Below are 15,491 nucleotides of genomic sequence, written 5' to 3'. Positions count from 1 at the left end.
TAAAAAATAAATACATCTTAGGAAATTGACACCTTAAACTATATGCATGTGTGATTTTGTTAAAAATAACCAAAGACCAGTCTCAGCTGGTGTGGCTCTGTGGATTGAGCGCTAGCCTGCAAACTGAAGGTTTGCTGGTTCTATTCCCGGTCAGGGCACATACTCAGGTTGTGGACCAGACCCCCAGATGGGGGCAACCAATCTATGTTTCTCACATGGATATTTAGCTCCCTCTCTAAAAAGATTAATTTAAAGAAAAGCAAATTAAAAAATTCCAAGGCCGCCCTGGCTGGCGTAGCTCAGTGATTGAGCGTGGGCTGCGAACCAAAGCACCGCAGGTTCGATTCCCAGCCAGGGCACATGCCTGGGTTGCAGGCCATGACCCCCAGCAACCACACATTGGTGTTTCTCTCTCTCTCCCCCCCTTCCCTCTCTAAAAATAAATAAATAAATCTCTTTTTAAAAAATCCAAGGCCATTATCTCTAGGAAAACCAAAGCTCACAAGAAAATATCCTTACAGCTCAGAGGCTCAGCGGTGAACAGTATTTACACTCCAGTGTATGAAGCAAGTCCTGAGTTAACACCAACGTGTGCGACAGAGTGCGGGGGAGGGGGGTGTGCACCATCCCCACGTGTCAGTGGTTCGCCCACGGACCACAGCCAACGGACAAGTCAAGGCAGCAGGGCAGCCGCAGTCACAGGGCACCTGAGGGCTGAGGTCGGGGCTGGCGCTGCTCGTCAAGGCCCTTTGGTAGCCCTTTGGACATTTCAAACTACGGGCATGTTGTTCCCGAGATGAAAACAAAAATGTATCTGAAAAACACGGTCCTTAGCCCTGGCCGGTTAGCTCGGTTGGTTGGAGCGTCGTCCCGCCACACCAAGGTTGCAGGTTCGATCCCTGGCCAGGGCACGCACAAGAATCAGTGAATCACAGACAGGTGGGACGACAAATCGATGTTTCTGTCTCTCTAGAGTCAATAAATTAAAAACATACGGACCTCAGAGGGCACTGCAGACCGACTCCCACCGCCCCTGCTTCCTGCTCACCGGTCCGCACCCCCACGACCTGGTGGGCGTGGGGGGCCTGCTGCCTCGGGAGCCTGGCCGGGTGCCGCTGCTGAACCGGCCTGGGTGCCACGGTCAGTGCTGCACACACAGGGGCACCCCAGAGGCCCACGGCAGCCGCCCTGCGGTTCCCCCTGGGCGGTGTGCGCGTCCGGTGTCTGTCCAGGGCCCCTTCGCTGCTGCGCTTCAAGTGCTCTGTACACCAGAGAGTTCTTGATGGGGATGGGACACTTCCCGTGGTTTCTGAGTTAAGGTCACGTCCGTCCGTCGGTGCGGTGCCGTGACAATGATGACGCTGGCTCCTCTCCGTCTCGGTGCTGGGGGCCCTGTGGACGCTGCCCCCGCAGAGAGGGCACAGGCCCCGGTGGCCGAGGTCAGTCCTGTGTCACATGTGTGGGGACTCTGCGGCTGCGCCGCCGGAGCCTCCCGCGCTGCGGAGCGCACACACACGCACGGCGGGCACGTCTTCCTCCACTGGCAAACTCACTGCCCGCTTACAGCGGCGCCCACACCACGGTGAAGCGGAGGCGTGCTGGGACACTCCCTCGAGGAACGTCCTGTAGGGAGAGAGTAGACACGCACTCCACAGGCCTCGGCCGGATTTGACCGGCTTCTCGTGCGCGCTGCCCGGGGGTCATCCAGGCTCCACCTTTTACAGAAGCCTCATGTGCCTCGTTTGTGAGATGCAAGGAGACACAACTTTCTTCCCTGCTCCCCGGTACAATGCTGCCCAGAACGGCTAGCTCGTTTGCTTGTTTTCTTACTGACCCCAGAAGCAGCTTCTAGCATGGACCCAGTGCGGTGAGACAGCAGCATGCGTCGAGGAGCAAGGGGACGGTCGAGTCCCGGTGGGCGGCAGGGACAGAGCTGCACCAGCAGCTTCTGGGAGCCAGACGTGGGGAGAAACTCCTCGCGTGGGGACCGCGCTGCGGCCACAACCACGAGGGGGAGGCGCCGCTCTTTATAAATGCTCGTCTCTGCCTGCGCTCCCGTCGGCGCAACACGTGTCGCTTGAAGCCGACCCTCCTCGGGTCAAACACACGCACGGCTGGGACTACGGTTCTGACTGGCTCTCACCAGGCGGGCGCTGCCCCCACGGCTGCGCGAGGAGCCCCTCCGGTGGGCACGTGTGCAGGACGGGCCCTTCCGCCTCGGTCAGTGTGGCCACTCCCTCCTCCCCGGACGCCGCGGAACCCGGGCGGGGTGGGAGAAGCCCGCCGGCAGTCTGAACGAGGGTCTGCTCCCGCCCCCGAGGCAGCACGCCGCACCCGCCGGCGATCCCCACCACCGCGGCCTCACCCGCGGCCGCCGTGCTCCCCCGTCCTCTCTGGTCAGCGTGTGTCCCCGTCCCGTGGGGGGCCTGGTCCGCGTCCGCCGCAGGGCTCCCAAGACCCCCTTGTGTGGAGAGCGGAGGCCTCGGCTCAGGCTCGGTGCTGCGGGTGGCGGGCACCGGCACCACGCGCACAGACAGGACGTCCCCCAGCGGAGGGGCCTCCCCCGGGCTGGCGGGGCTGGCGCGCTGGCCACTCACGGGGGAGCCTGGCACCTGGCCGAGCGGTCCTGCCCCGCTGCGTCCAGAACCGCCAGGCAGCAGGGATGCCACTCCTTCCTCGGACATCGAGCTGCTGCAGAGTCCGCAGCTCCCCAGGCTGTCCCCGGCGTGTAGGTCTGAAGAGTGTCCCTGAGCATCCTCCGTGGGGAACGCTACCGCCTGCTCCGGGGTCAGCGCGCCAGGCCGTCCCCGCTGCGTATCCTGGTGCGAGGGGGCGGGGTCTGCAGGCCCGCTGGGGGCTGCGCAGTCAGCAAGCGCGTTCAGCTGCCCGCCGGCCTGGGGCGTACCGGGGTCGCGGTCAGAAACCGGGGGTGTGTGGCCGTCTTCAGGACCGCGGCAGGCGCTCCCGTGCGCTCGGGGGGCGGGACCTAGACAGTGGGGAGAGCAGGTGGTCACGCGTGAGCCGCGCTGAGGCCCGTTTGTCGCATGCACCGTCCGAATAAGCTGGTCCAGATTAATCTTATTGCAAGAAAAGGGAACACATAAACGCTCCTTGCAACTTGGCATGGGAGCTTCCCGGTGCAGAAGCAGCTGCGAGAGGAAACGCAGGCCCGGGAGGCGAGGAGAGCGGGTGCCAGGGTTCTCACTGTTCTCGAGAGCGCCCCACCGCCCCACCCACCAGGGAGTGAGGTCCCAAGTCCGAAAACGGAGGATGGCCCCTCCTCAAACCAGAGGCCACCGCCCCAGAAGCTTTCGGAACTTTACTGTCACTCTCAGCGGGCCGTCTGTTCAGAAGCTGGCTGAGGGGTTCTGGCCGGCGCAGGATGGAGGCCTGGCTGTCGCAGGTGAGACCTCAGCCGGCACCCAGAGCCGAGTCTGGGGAACCCAGCCACAGACGCGGTGCACCTGGGGCCCGGCCCTGCTCTCGGCGCTGCCCCGCTTCTCAGCACCCCCCACCCCACCGCCCACCCCCCACCACAGCAGCTCTGAAACGTGGGGGCGCTGGAATCAAAGTCTGGAGGAACCGGAGGGCTCCCAGACGCTCCCACAGGGGCAGCAACCCTGCAAAGCAGGCCTCTGAGCCGCGGGGCACGACCAGGGCAAGCACTTTACCCTCGCCGGCCGCCGGGGCGCCCGCGCTGTCAGCAGAAGACGCAGTGGGCTCCTGGGGCAGAGCTGCCCTCCTGGTCCTCTTCGCTGAGGCCAGCCCCGCCTCCACGGTCTAGGAGGAGAAGACCCAAACAGCTGAGACTAGCAGGAAGCGGGCAGACGGCACCCCTTCCTCCCGGAGAAGCGTGGAGAGTTCCAGAAGGGAAGCCGCAGCACCCCGCGGAGCCCCGGCCCCCTGTGCGCCACGCCCACCTCGCTCTCCCTCTTCCTGGGAACCGCGGCCTCCGGCCCCCGCCCGTCTGCCCCGGCCGGCCCCTGGCTGCTGCACGGGTGCGGACCACCATCCGAGCGAGTCTCTCTCCTCCGCAGGAACCCTTCGGGGATCCCCAGGGACTCGGCGACCTGGGGAGAGCAAGGTGTGAGGATGAAAGGCCTGCGTGCACGCCTGCGGCGTCCCTCTGTCCTGGGAGGCGCCGCCCAAACGCTGAGGAAAAGGAAGGTCCGCACGAGCTCCATGGAGGAGCTGATGGCGAGACGGGCCATGATCAGGGCCAGACGTTCCGGGTCAGCAGTTCAGAAGACACTACAGCGGTTTTCTAAAAACTGTCAAACACTCTCTCCAGTGTCACCACAAGCTCAGTGATGTGAGTCTGACACCAAGGTCACTTTCTGGCCCGCTCCGCCTCCTTCAGGGAAGTGATCCTGCCTACTCTGGACCAGGTCTCCTTCCCCAGCTGGTGGGGAGGGCGCGGGTGTGGGGGGCTGGGGCCCGACGCTGGAGCCCGGCTTCTCCGCTCAGGGCCTGGGCCGCCTCGGCAGCCGCCCATCTGAGACCTCCGCGGCCGCGAAGGGGTTTGGCGAGGAGCGCATCAGAGTCCACACGAGCAGCAGCAGGTGTGAAGGTCATGAGTGACAGCTGCGTGGACCTCACAGAGAGAACACACAGCAGGTGGGGGCGGGGCGGGGAAGTGAGGGCACAGCCAGGTTAGAGGAAGGATTGGGGATTGGCAGGTTTAGCGTCTACCAGGCTGACAGGGTGGCCTTGCGAACCATGCGGGGACTCTGTCAGAGACGATGGAAGGCTCCCAGGCACCGGCAGTGGGGGCGGGGCCCCGGGTCTCCCTGCTGGCCAGGGAGGGCCCCCGAATGACCTGACCACGTGGTGCACGCTACACCCAGCAAAGGGTCGGTCCACGATAAGCCAAACGTCTTTTTAAAAACATGTGTCGGCCCTGGCTGGTGGGGCTCAGTGGATTGAGCACTGGCCTGAGAGCCAGAGGGTCACTGGTTCGATTCCCAGTCAGGGCACACGCCTGGGTTGTGAGCCAGGTCCCCAGTAGGGGGCGCATGAGAGGCAACCACACACTGATGTTTCTCTCCCTCTCTTCCTTCCTCCCTCCCGTCCCCTCTCCCTAAAAATAAAATAAATAAAATCTTTAAAAATAAAAACATGTTCCCATCAAGGGCCCAATACAGATGCAGGAAATGTGATGATAACAATGACACTGAAATGAGAAATCCGTCAGAACCACCAGAAACAACAGCTGTTGGCCTCTCTGTGGCCCGCCCCCAGAAACCTGCAGAATGAAGGAAACCCTGGTGACCACGGCGTTAACTCTGATAATCAGTGGGGGAGGGGAGTCCAGTGCTGTCAGTTTTCCTACTTATTGATTTTTAGAGAAGAGGGGAACGGCGCAGGGCGGGGGGTGGGGGGAGACAGACAGACAGACAGACAGACGTCGGTTTGCTGTTCCCCTTATTGATCTCTGGCTGACACTTGCATGTGCCCCGATGGGGGAACAGGGGAACTGAACCCGCAACCTCGGCGCATGGGGACGACACACTCACCACCGGAGCTACCCGGCCAGGGCCGGTGTTGTCAATTTTCTTTTACCTTATCTGCCTTTCTGAGTTTTCTTTAAAAGAAAAAAAAAAGCATGTGCCACTTTCGTATGGAGAGGAAACCCTGTGCCTGACAGGAGGAGAGCGGAAGAGAGGCCGCGGTGAAGGTGCCGCTCCAGAAACCGCTCTCCCTCCTGGCGCACGCCCTTCGCCCGCGAGCTCCCAGGGACAGCTGTCCCCGCGGGACGGTTACCTCGCCGTCACTGATCTCCAGGGGCTCCTGGGGACGGGGGCCGGAACTGCGGAGGTAATCCTGACACATTTTCTTAACCATTCTGTGCAGCTCTTCGAACTCCTTGTACACGGCTGGGAAGAGAGGCTTCGCCGGACGGTCCTTCCCAACCTTCGTGGGGGTAAAGATGACGGCGGGGTTTACACCCGAGGCGATGGCGCGGGAAACACGGCCGGAAACTTAAAGTCGGGGAGCACACAGGTTCCTCAGGCCCCAGCGGAGGCCCGGCGGAGGCAGGGGCGTCCTGCATGCCCCGGTGAGAGCCTGCCGTGCCCCAGCAGGAGGGCCTGGGGGAGTGGGGGTGGCAGGAAGGCCTGAGGGCGGGCGTGTTCACGGCCCGGTGCGGGGAGGAGGTCCAGGCCTGGAAGTGGGCAGTGCGGCTGCAGCCAGCCAGGCCGCCTCCTCAGAGTGGGCTCGCCGGGGAGCAGAGCCCCGTATAGAGGAGGCAGGAGGCGAGGGTGGGGGCCGAGGTCTGCTGCCCCCCTTTGGTGCCTCCCACACAAAGCTAAAGCGACAAGGGGGTCCAGGGGGGGCCCGCCCGAGACCTGGCCGTGTGGGCAGCGGCCCCGCCCAGGCGTCGGCAGGACCAGCAGCCTCACTGCAGCTCTGGCCCGGAGGGAAATGATCCCAGAAGGCCTGGCTCATTCTGCATAACTTCTGATCGTCCCCCAGATCATTTAGAAACGTGAAGAGGACTCACCTTCATCAGAAGAAATTCATACACGGTCACAACCTGCGCCAGCTGGGGCAGTGCCAACTCCACCAGGTCCTGCTGGTCACACTGGTGGAGAAACTACCAGAAGAAGGCGTCTGACGCCTCCGAGAGCCCACAGGCATCTCCCAGCAGCCAACAAGGGGGTGCGATAAACACGGGAGACAGGAAGTCCCCGAAACCTCAGCAGTGAAGCAACTCTCACCACGGATGTCCCGCCGTGGTGAGCAGCACCCCCGCCCACCCTCTCGCACAGTCCCGTGATCAGTCCTGGCCTCAGAGAAGTTGATGCCCTGCGACAGCCCCGAGCATGCGTGGAGACCGGGTTCTGGACAAGGACATGGCTCTGGGGACACCCCTGCCCTCCCCTGCAGCCAGCGCCAGAGATGGAAATGCAAACGAGCCCTGAGGCGGCCAGTCAGGACACCCGAGCCGAATGCAGGCGGGAGAGGAGGGGGACCCGGAGTCGCTGGGCATTTTACTTGTAAATTCAGAAGCCTCATAGCGAACTGCCACACGGCACGCCAGACGGGTTTCAGGAGCAGAGTCTGAGAGCCACGTACCTCCCGGAGGCGGGTGCTGCTCCTGGAGGTACGCTGCAGGGCGGCGGCACCGGGCTGTGCGGGGGCCGCGGCGCAGCCCCCCGTGGGTCCTGGGTGTCTCTCGGCTTCCGAGAGGGCTGAGCAACTTCCGCCTGCTGGGTCCGACACCGTCGCCTCTTCAGCTTCTACAGACTGACCATTCTGGATGGTGTTGGAAGGAGCAACACAGGACGGACATGCCCAGCACGTCACTGCCCAGCGAGTCACTGCTGGTGCCCGAGGCAGCAACCCTGCGGCCCGCTGTCCCCCATCCCGACGTCCCCGAGACCCTCCGCCAGGTCAACCAAGGGCGAGCAGCAAGCAGTCTTACCGCCCGGACTGAAGAGGCGGCCCCCTACGCCCGCCACTGCAGACAGAGCACACGCCTCGCTCGCCTGGCCGAGGGGCTGGCGGGTGGGGCCTCAGGTTCCCCCCACGATGACTGGGCTTCTGCGTGAGCCTCAGCCTGACCCCCCCCACCCCAACACGGCAAAGGTTCGCTTCAGGTGACGGGCGGCGACAAGAACACGGTGACCAGACAGAACCGTTACCTGCAGGCCACCCCGTGCTGACGGCAGGCCCTGGGCGACGCTCCTGCCGGCCTTCCCGCGCGGCGACGCCTCAGGCTGGGGCGGGCCGTGGCCCGGGTGGAGTCTGAAGTGCCGGGCCAGCCCCCCCCTCCCTATGTAGGACTTGGCGCAGGCCTGGCACCCGAAGGTCTTGGGCCGCAGGGAGCAGCTCGGAAGGTCGAAGAGCGCCGGCTGCTCCCGCGGCCCCTCCTCCTCCTCCTCCACGCTCAGCTCCGCGTAGTCGTCCGAGTCCGACGGGTGGCCGTCGGCCAGGTCCTCCATTTTTATGAACTTGTAATCTTTGGCCTTGTGCTTGGGAGGTCGAGATATCCGCCCAGAACGTGTTTTCACCTTTAAAGTCTTTTTCGGTTTCTCAGGGTGCTTCGTGTGCAGGCTGGGGATAAATAAATTTGCTGACCTGGGTGAAACGGGGGTCACTGCCAGCGGGTCAGAGGCAGACTGAGGGGCCGGCGTGGCACCCGGTCCGTTCAGACCCGGGGGGACCTCGGCTCTCTTCGCAGGGACTGGTCGGAGGGCGGGCAGCGGCCTCTGTGCGGGCGCCCGAACAGGAGGCTGTGGCTGGGTGCTCAGGAGGGGCCGCGCCCCAAGCAGCTGAAGACTGGGGACCCTGGGCCCCAGCACGCTGCCGTGCCGCCCAGGCAGCTGGCTCGGCCTGGCCGTCCGGGGCTGGATGGCGGCCAGTCGGGGCGTCGGCCTCTCCGGACCTTCCGTTTCCCCAGGCGTCACCTTGACACAGACGGCTTCCAGCTGCTTAAAGAGAGAAGACGCGTTTAGCTCATCAACGGCTCCGCAATTCTGTTCTCACCTTAAATCCACTATTGAGAGTTTTTCTAAATTACAAAATGCATCTCACACATATACAAGTCTGTGTATCTGCACTTTGCAGAGTGATGTTTCCTAATCTTTCTGACCAGAGTGGCATCTTTTCCTTCACAACCATAGGTGAGGACAGCAACATTTGCATATGTAAATAATATTACAAGTTCATGAAACTACTTACCATTCCTGCATAAATGCCTCCGATTATATCTACCGTACTATCATAATCCACTGAACTGATTTCACGACCTGCTAATATCCTCCCTTACAGGTTTACAGGTGTATTTACTTGGAGTTCTGTGCCCTAAAGTGGACGCAATTCAGCATGTAGGCTCGCTTTTAAAAGTCTAACGACGTTTTAGAAACCCAAACAGCCACAAAGAACCAGGCCCCGGCGCCCGCCCCGCCCCGCCCCGCCCGGATGCGCTGCTGACCATCCTCATGCATCTTTCATATTACATGTGGCCATCCCTAAAAATACGTAGTTCAGTTTCGACATGTTTTTAAACTTTGTATAATTTTTTAAACTTTGTATAAATGCATATCATCTCCTGCGACTTAGTGGAGCTTTTCACTCGCTCTGTTGCTTGTGAAATGCGTCCGTGTCGAGGCGGGCGGCTCTGGGGGTTCCTCCCCGGCCGTGTGACCCCAGCACTCTCCCGAGCGTGGATCGGTGGTCTCCAACCCTGTACTCTGGGGTCTGCTGTGAGCCTTCACGCTCGTGTGTGTGTGTGTGTGTGTGTGTGTGTGTTTCTCCAGGGCACATCTGTAGTAGGAGCGGGGCTGTAATATCCTCAATGAGCTGTTTTAAAAACACCGAACAAACTTCGAAACACTCGTGCTTTTGGCCCAGCCATTCCGCTCCCTGAACCCCGCATGAAAGCCTAGCACAGGCGGAGAGACACGCGCCTGGGTGCTCCAGGCAGCACCCACCGTCCCTAACAGCAGGGTGCCCACCGAGGGGGGCACTGTGACCCACGACGACCCACAGACAGTTACTGGGCAGTGACCATGTGCCCGAGGTAATGGTCTGGGTGTCAGGGACACGGCTGTCCTGGGCTCAAGGCAGGGGCGGCGCGGCAGCGTCCCTGCCCTCACAAAGCAGGTACAACGAGTGGCCCTCTCCAGGGGGAGAGGAGAGATGAACCTCGTCGGCCTGGGCAGGCTTTGCCAACCCCGGCACGGCTGGCACCTGGACCAGTAATGCTGTCGTGCACACAACAGGGTGTTGACAGGCAGCCCTGCCTCTGTCCGTGGGGCACCAGCAGCACCCCCCACACTGCGACAACCAGACATGTCTCCAGACATTGCCAGTGTCCCCAGACAAGAACCACTGATCCGGGGCCATCGACAGGCCCTCTTTAGACCCCCCCTTTTACTAAATGGAGGCCGATAACGACAGTTAGATTTACACTGCATGTTGAGAACCACATTTGTTTCACTTGGCTATCAGTCACTTAAAATGTTTCTCCAAGCTCTAAGGACATTGCCTGGTAAGGCCGTTAAACCCAGGTTTCCACACGTGTGCACACGCACGCACGCACGCACATGCACACCCTGTGTGCGTGCACCAGACCCTATTGTTTGAGGACTGTCACCGCGGCAGGCGGCCTGAACGTTTCACCTGCCGTGGACACTAGTCCACCGTGCGGGCATCCGACGGGGCGCTTTGTCGTGTGCTCGCTTCCCTCGGCGGACATTTCCCGGGCCTCTCCGGGCGCCAACACTCGAACGTGAGCAGAGCCCGGCCGCCCCCTGGGGAGGTGGGCAGTGTCCCTGCCCTGCCTCAGCTGACCACCCGCAGACCAGCTGGATCAGACCTCCTGCCCCAGACCTGTAAGTGCGAAGGCTCCCCTGCTGACTCGGAAGGCAGACCGGGCCCCCAAGGAGCGCAGCCGGGGAAACAATGCCACCATGCACGCGCACCAGGGGCAGCGAGAGCGGCAGGGGGCAGGGGCAGCCCGAGAGGCTTCCCGGGAGAGGCGACCTCTGCGGGGGCCGGGGGCTGCGCAGAACTGTCGCCAGGTGAAAGGGCATCCTAGGCGTAGGGAGAAACGACAGGGCTCGGCCTGTCAGTGGGAGGAAGCGATGTTTCTGTGGGGCAGGAGCGGGGGCGGGGGGCGGGGAGCAGTGGGGAGGGACGGGAGCCGAACTCTGACCCTCGGGAGTGTGTATCCACTTGGCCTTGGCCTTTCACCTGACCCCCACCACCCACCCCACCCTCAACGCTGCCTCTCAGCCCCATGCGCTTTCAAAGGGCACCCACCCTTCCGAATCTAGTTCGGCCGTCACCTGTGCCACCAGGTTTCCTCTGGTCCCTCAGCCGGAAGTGGCCTCTCCCTTCCTCCAAGAGTGTCTCTAGCTCTCGGTGGTCGGAAGTTACCTGAGGCCCCTTTCACCTCCCTGGTTAGATTACACCCTCCTGGGGGGCAAGGCACACCCCCGGTTTGCCTTGAGGCCTCCAAGGCCCAGCTGGGGCTCAGCGAGGATCAGCCGGATGGGCCGCCGGTCACATTATTGTGAATTTGGGCAGAACTGAGGTCGTCCTGATGAGATTAGCTACAGAAACAATGGGGCCGCCTAACTCCAATTAACTTTGCTTTCATTTGATGGAAAATGTCATTCTGGAACTTTTTCCTAAGTTGCCACTCCAAACCCAAAAAACTGTGGCCACCTTCAACAGGCCCTGGAATGCAGCCACACCTGGGGGACCCTGGGCCAAGCTCCTCAGCCTCTCTGCGCGTGCTCCTCGACCGTAAAATGCTGATGCAAACGCTTCCGAGCGCGCTGAGAACCAGGCGGCCCAGCACAGTGCCAGGCGCCGCGCAGCGTCTCTGCAAACAGCAGCCACGGTCCTGGTTCTGCCTCCAGGGACATGCTGTGCCCAGCTTACGGGGAGGCATTGGTCTCCACGGCAGAGTAAGACCCAGGAAACTCACCCAGTGAACCATCCCTCTTGCAAATAAGGAAACCAGAGGCCCAAGAGATTGTTATCCACAGTCACAGCTTTGGGAAGGAAGCATTTGGGCAGAATCATAGTGGTTTTGGCCCTCGGGGGCTACACTGGACCCTCTGGGCTTGGGAGCCCCTGCTGCAGTCCCTCCTGCCCCGGGAGCCCGCAGCTGTGTGTCCCTGGAGATGACGCCACTGAGAAACGGGGTTCTGTCGTGTACCGAGTGCTTCTGCACATTTCACACACGAAGCGCGCGCCAGGCGCCGTGCTGGGCACTGCGTTACAAACCCAGGGCGCCAGGTCCTGCGCCGGGCACCACCACGGACTTCGTTCTGTCCCGAGTCGAGTCACTGCACCTGCCACCCGGTTCCTTTCAATCCAACCAGGTCTCCGGTGTCGGGCCTAGGGACGGCTCGCTCTAAAGCGGCCCCTCGTCACTCCTCGAGTCTGTCCCGCGCTCCCCGTGTAGGGCGTGTACGCACTAGGTCCCAAAACGTGCGGACTGCGAGACACGGGCCTGGGAGAGGGGCCGTGGGGCAGAGAGGGCGTGCGGGGCTTAGTGTGCGGACTCCGGGCTCTCAGGCGGGCGCCTCCGGCCTCTCGGCCCCGCAGGTCTGGGCCGTGCGGTGACGCGGAGGCGCGCCCCACCCCCGGCCTCAGCTCCCCAGGTCCCTCCCGGCGCCTCACCTGAGGCGGCAGCAGGCGCGGCGGGCGCAGGGGCTCGGAGCCCGGGCCACGCTGCAGGGCGGCCTGCTGGGCCGCGTCCCGCAGCCGCCGCACCGCGTCCTGCAGCACGAAGGGCGGCGGCGGCGGCGGCGGCGGCTTGGCGGGCGGCTGCGACTTCGTCACCTGCTCCAGGACCCGCCGCAGCTGCTCGGGGCCCAGCGGGGCCACGCGCACGGCGCTGCCGCTCCGGGAGGGGGGAGCCCGGCCGCCGCCGCCACCGCCCTCGCCGCTGCCCTTAGCCTCCGGCTCCGCGCCCGCCATGGCGGCCGACGCGGGGATTCGAACCGCCGCTGCTGAGTGACGGCGGCTCCAAAGTGCGTCAGCTGGAAAAGGGGCGGCTACGAGTGCCCCGCAAGCCAAGAAACCTCGGAAGGCGGCCGCCGCGGGAGCAGGCGGTGGGCGGGGTCCGAGAGGGCCACGCCTCTTCCCGCTTTATCGACTACCCAATCAGCCAATGAGGGGACGCCTGTCGTGGCCTTAACCTCCGGAGGTCACCTTCTCCAGGATCTGTCCAGGGTCTCCTGGGCGGAGATCTTCGGGGTCCCAGCGCCCCCGACCTGACATCACACTACCCAAATAGTCTCAGCGGCTCGTGCGTCAGAGTCCCCTGAGGATCCTGTCTGGACTTGTGGATTCCTAGTCCCCACCCCCAGACCTTCTGAGTTAATAGATCTGGGAAGGAATTCTAAATGTGCATTTCTAACGAGTGTACTCCCAAACCCCAAACTGTTCCCAGGGCGAGCCACCCCACTCTAGCCACTCACCCAGACTGGGCGCACGAGCCCCGACCCAGAGCGCACCTCCAGGAATGAATGATGGGTGGATGAATAGGAATGAATGAATGAATGGGGGGACCAGCTAAGAAAGCTTCCCACCCTTGTGCACATTCCGTCCCCAGCTCTGCCGCCCCCTCTCTTCAGCCCAGCATTTCCCACTCCGCTCTCCCTTTGCTCTCCTGGCTCTGTGAGTCCTGGAGCTGCCGTTGTGTGCCTCGGTCCGTCTCAGCTTCTCTCCCCAAAGAGGAGAGAGAAGGGCCGTAAGTCAACTAACACTTATTCAGCGTCTGTCCGATAGCCTGCCTTCCGTAGGTCAGTTTTGGCAGGAAATAGAAAGAGAAAACTGGCATTTGCAGTATAATGTTGTGAGCGCCATCATACCCCTAAGGGGGAGGCTGAGGGCAAGGCTGGTGGGAGAGAAGGCTCTGGAAGACTTTCGGATCATTTTTCTCTCCACAGGACCATCATCATCATCATCATCATCATCATCATCATCATCACCACCACCACAATCATCAGTACCTCTGTTACATTCACCTGTGCTCTCTGCAGCGCTGTAACTCAGTTCATTAGGGGCCTCACTGAGGACTGGCCAGAGGGGAGGTCAGGTTGTGGAATTCGTTTCAATCAAGTTTTACAAGAAAGCCCTCCTCATCCTCTCATCCTCGGATGTCGGAAAGGTTCCCTCTGACCCCTAAGCCAAGAAGGTCCCCCTTCATCCAGGACCCCACTTTGTCACCTTTTCAAATGTTGGGGAAGAAAAACTTTTCCTCTACCCACTTAAGCTATTTGGGGGCGGGGTGGGGGGGGATCTGCCAATTAAAAGGACAAAAGACAAATTTACAAGAGAAGAGACAAAAATTTGACGATGCCTTTTTATTAATGTACCTACCAGAAGTTCCCAGGAAAACGTGAGTCAGAGGCAGGTGGAATGCGCGGCTTACACGCTGTCTGCGTGGGGGAGGGAAGGAGAGAAGGGCGCTCGGGGAAACGCACGACTGCTGGGGCCGGTAGCGCGAGCTGGGCTGGCTTTGGGGCCTGCCTAGGTCGGTGCGCCGCCTCCGGCGATGAGGGCCCCCAAGGGCAGGCGATTGATGACGGCTGAATCCTCTGGAGTTCTTTAGGAAGGCTCCGCCTTTCGGCAGAAAAGACCGGGAACTCAAATGCCTTCTGCTCAAAATACTTTTTCCGTCCCAGAGACATAGTCTGGACCCCTTCGAGGCCTGGCGCGTGACAGCGTGCACTCTGCGGGCAGCCCTCTCGGCTGCCTCCTCCTCTGTGCGCCCCTGCATGTGACAAGGAGCCTGACACAGACGCGACCTGCCGGAGTCTGACCGGGTGTCAGCAACCCAGGCTCTCCTTCTAACCGGCCGTGCACCGGGACAGCGGGCCGGTTGCCGGCGTCCGTGCGCACCGGAGCAGCTGCACGACACCCCGAGACCGGGCCTGGGCGTTTCGCCGTGGCCGGCGGGCCTGAGCTGTAACCTGAGTCCGAGCCAACACCTGCCTGAAAAAGGAACGAGTGGCGTAGTAGATGTTCTCACCGGAGATTTTCCCAAAGTGGCTGGAGCCCTTGCAGGACCCTGATACGAAACGACACCGACCCTGAAAAGCTGGCTTTTGTTCAAGTAAACACGCCTGACCACACCTGCAGACCTGAGCGCGAGTGGCTGCAAATTGCGGGCCCACGAGGGAGAAATACGAAGCCCAGGGTCTCTCTGAAAAGCAACAAAGGGGCAAGAGAAGGTTTCCAAGGCGTCCACAAGGAGACCGCCTGGCTCAGCGAGTGGCGCTACCTGCGCGGGGGCTGGCTCCGGTGTCTCCCACCTCCCGATCTGCTCCGGGCCCCCGCGCGGCGGGGCACGCCCTCGGCTCTCCGTACTTGTTTGCAGGGGGAATGAATTCCAAGTCTGGCTTTCGGCTCTACGAACTCCGGAAGACCGGAGTCTCCGCCGAAGGCCCTCGGAAGCCCTGCACCGGGAAGCAACGGGTGGCAGCGCTTGAGAGCACCCTAAAAAAGCCCCGCAGGGAGGCCACGCGTAGGCGGGACCCTGCCCCGCCTCCTCCCGGGCCGTCTGCGACCACTCTAGACAGAGTGCGGAATCGTTCCGCGACTCTCTCTGGTTTGCACGCGGTTTGCAGCTCTGGAAAAGAGCGTTTTTCAAAATACCGGAAGTGTAAAGCGACTAGTAATTTGATTTAAAAAGTGAATTGCACCTGGCCCGTACGGGGATCGAACCCGCGACCTTGGCGTTATTAGCACCACGCTCTAACCAACTGAGCTAACCGGCCGGCTGGCGTCAGAAAGCCGCCAGAGCCTCTATGAGGAAGCCAAGCCTGCGCCCGGCCAGCCAAGCGCGTTCAGGCTGACTCAGCGACGCCAGTTTCCATCCGATTTCCGCGGTACCTGTCGTGGTTCCCTGCAGCCGGAGAAAAACCTGAGAGCCCGGAGATTTCCAGCAGAAGGGAGGCGGCTCCTCAGAGCGAATGGGAGGCTTTCACAGAGAAAATGCAAATTGCACTTTGGAGCCC

At 61.9% G+C, this 15,491-nt stretch overlaps 1 protein-coding gene and 1 non-coding gene across 5 annotated transcripts; both read right to left on the bottom strand.

Annotated features, from left to right (window-relative positions):
• Positions 1-393: 393 nt before the first annotated feature.
• ZNF839 (zinc finger protein 839) lies at positions 394-12,480 on the bottom strand. 4 transcript variants are annotated; one of them, XM_045823509.1, is made up of 9 exons: positions 12,145-12,480; positions 7,647-8,435; positions 7,078-7,257; positions 6,503-6,595; positions 5,764-5,913; positions 3,921-4,070; positions 3,672-3,780; positions 2,366-2,986; positions 394-1,623 (listed from the first exon to the last, which is right to left on the bottom strand). In XM_045823509.1, the coding sequence occupies exons 1-9, from the start codon at positions 12,442-12,444 to the stop codon at positions 1,550-1,552; spliced, it is 2,466 nt and encodes an 821-aa protein (XP_045679465.1). In that variant the 5' UTR covers positions 12,445-12,480; the 3' UTR covers positions 394-1,549. The 4 variants fall into 4 exon arrangements, with proteins under 4 accessions (XP_045679465.1, XP_045679462.1, XP_045679463.1 ...); XM_045823506.1 differs by having other exon boundaries at positions 394-2,986; XM_045823507.1 differs by having other exon boundaries at positions 394-2,986; positions 7,647-8,432.
• Positions 12,481-15,177: 2,697 nt separating this feature from the next.
• Positions 15,178-15,251, bottom strand: TRNAI-AAU. The gene has a single exon. It is a non-coding gene; the product is annotated as a tRNA-Ile (tRNA).
• Positions 15,252-15,491: the final 240 nt, after the last annotated feature.

Source organism: Phyllostomus hastatus, unplaced genomic scaffold, assembly GCF_019186645.2.
Source record: "Phyllostomus hastatus isolate PE091 unplaced genomic scaffold, TTU_PhHast_1.1 phas_scaffold_501, whole genome shotgun sequence".
Classification (NCBI taxonomy): Eukaryota; Metazoa; Chordata; class Mammalia; order Chiroptera; family Phyllostomidae; genus Phyllostomus; species Phyllostomus hastatus.
This window is presented reverse-complemented; position numbering and strand designations above follow the sequence as displayed.

Bases quoted from the DNA above. Each gene is read 5' to 3' on its own strand.
- ZNF839 (XM_045823506.1), bottom strand. From the start codon at position 12,444: ATGGCGGGCGCGGAGCCGGAGGCTAAGGGCAGCGGCGAGGGCGGTGGC. The intron at 8,436-12,144 runs GTGAGGCGCCGG...TCTCTCTTTAAG, and splicing joins CGCGCCTGCTGCCGCCTCAG to CAGCTGGAAGCCGTCTGTGT. The intron at 5,914-6,502 runs GTGAGTCCTCTT...ACCCCCACGAAG, and splicing joins ATGAATTTCTTCTGATGAAG to GTTGGGAAGGACCGTCCGGC.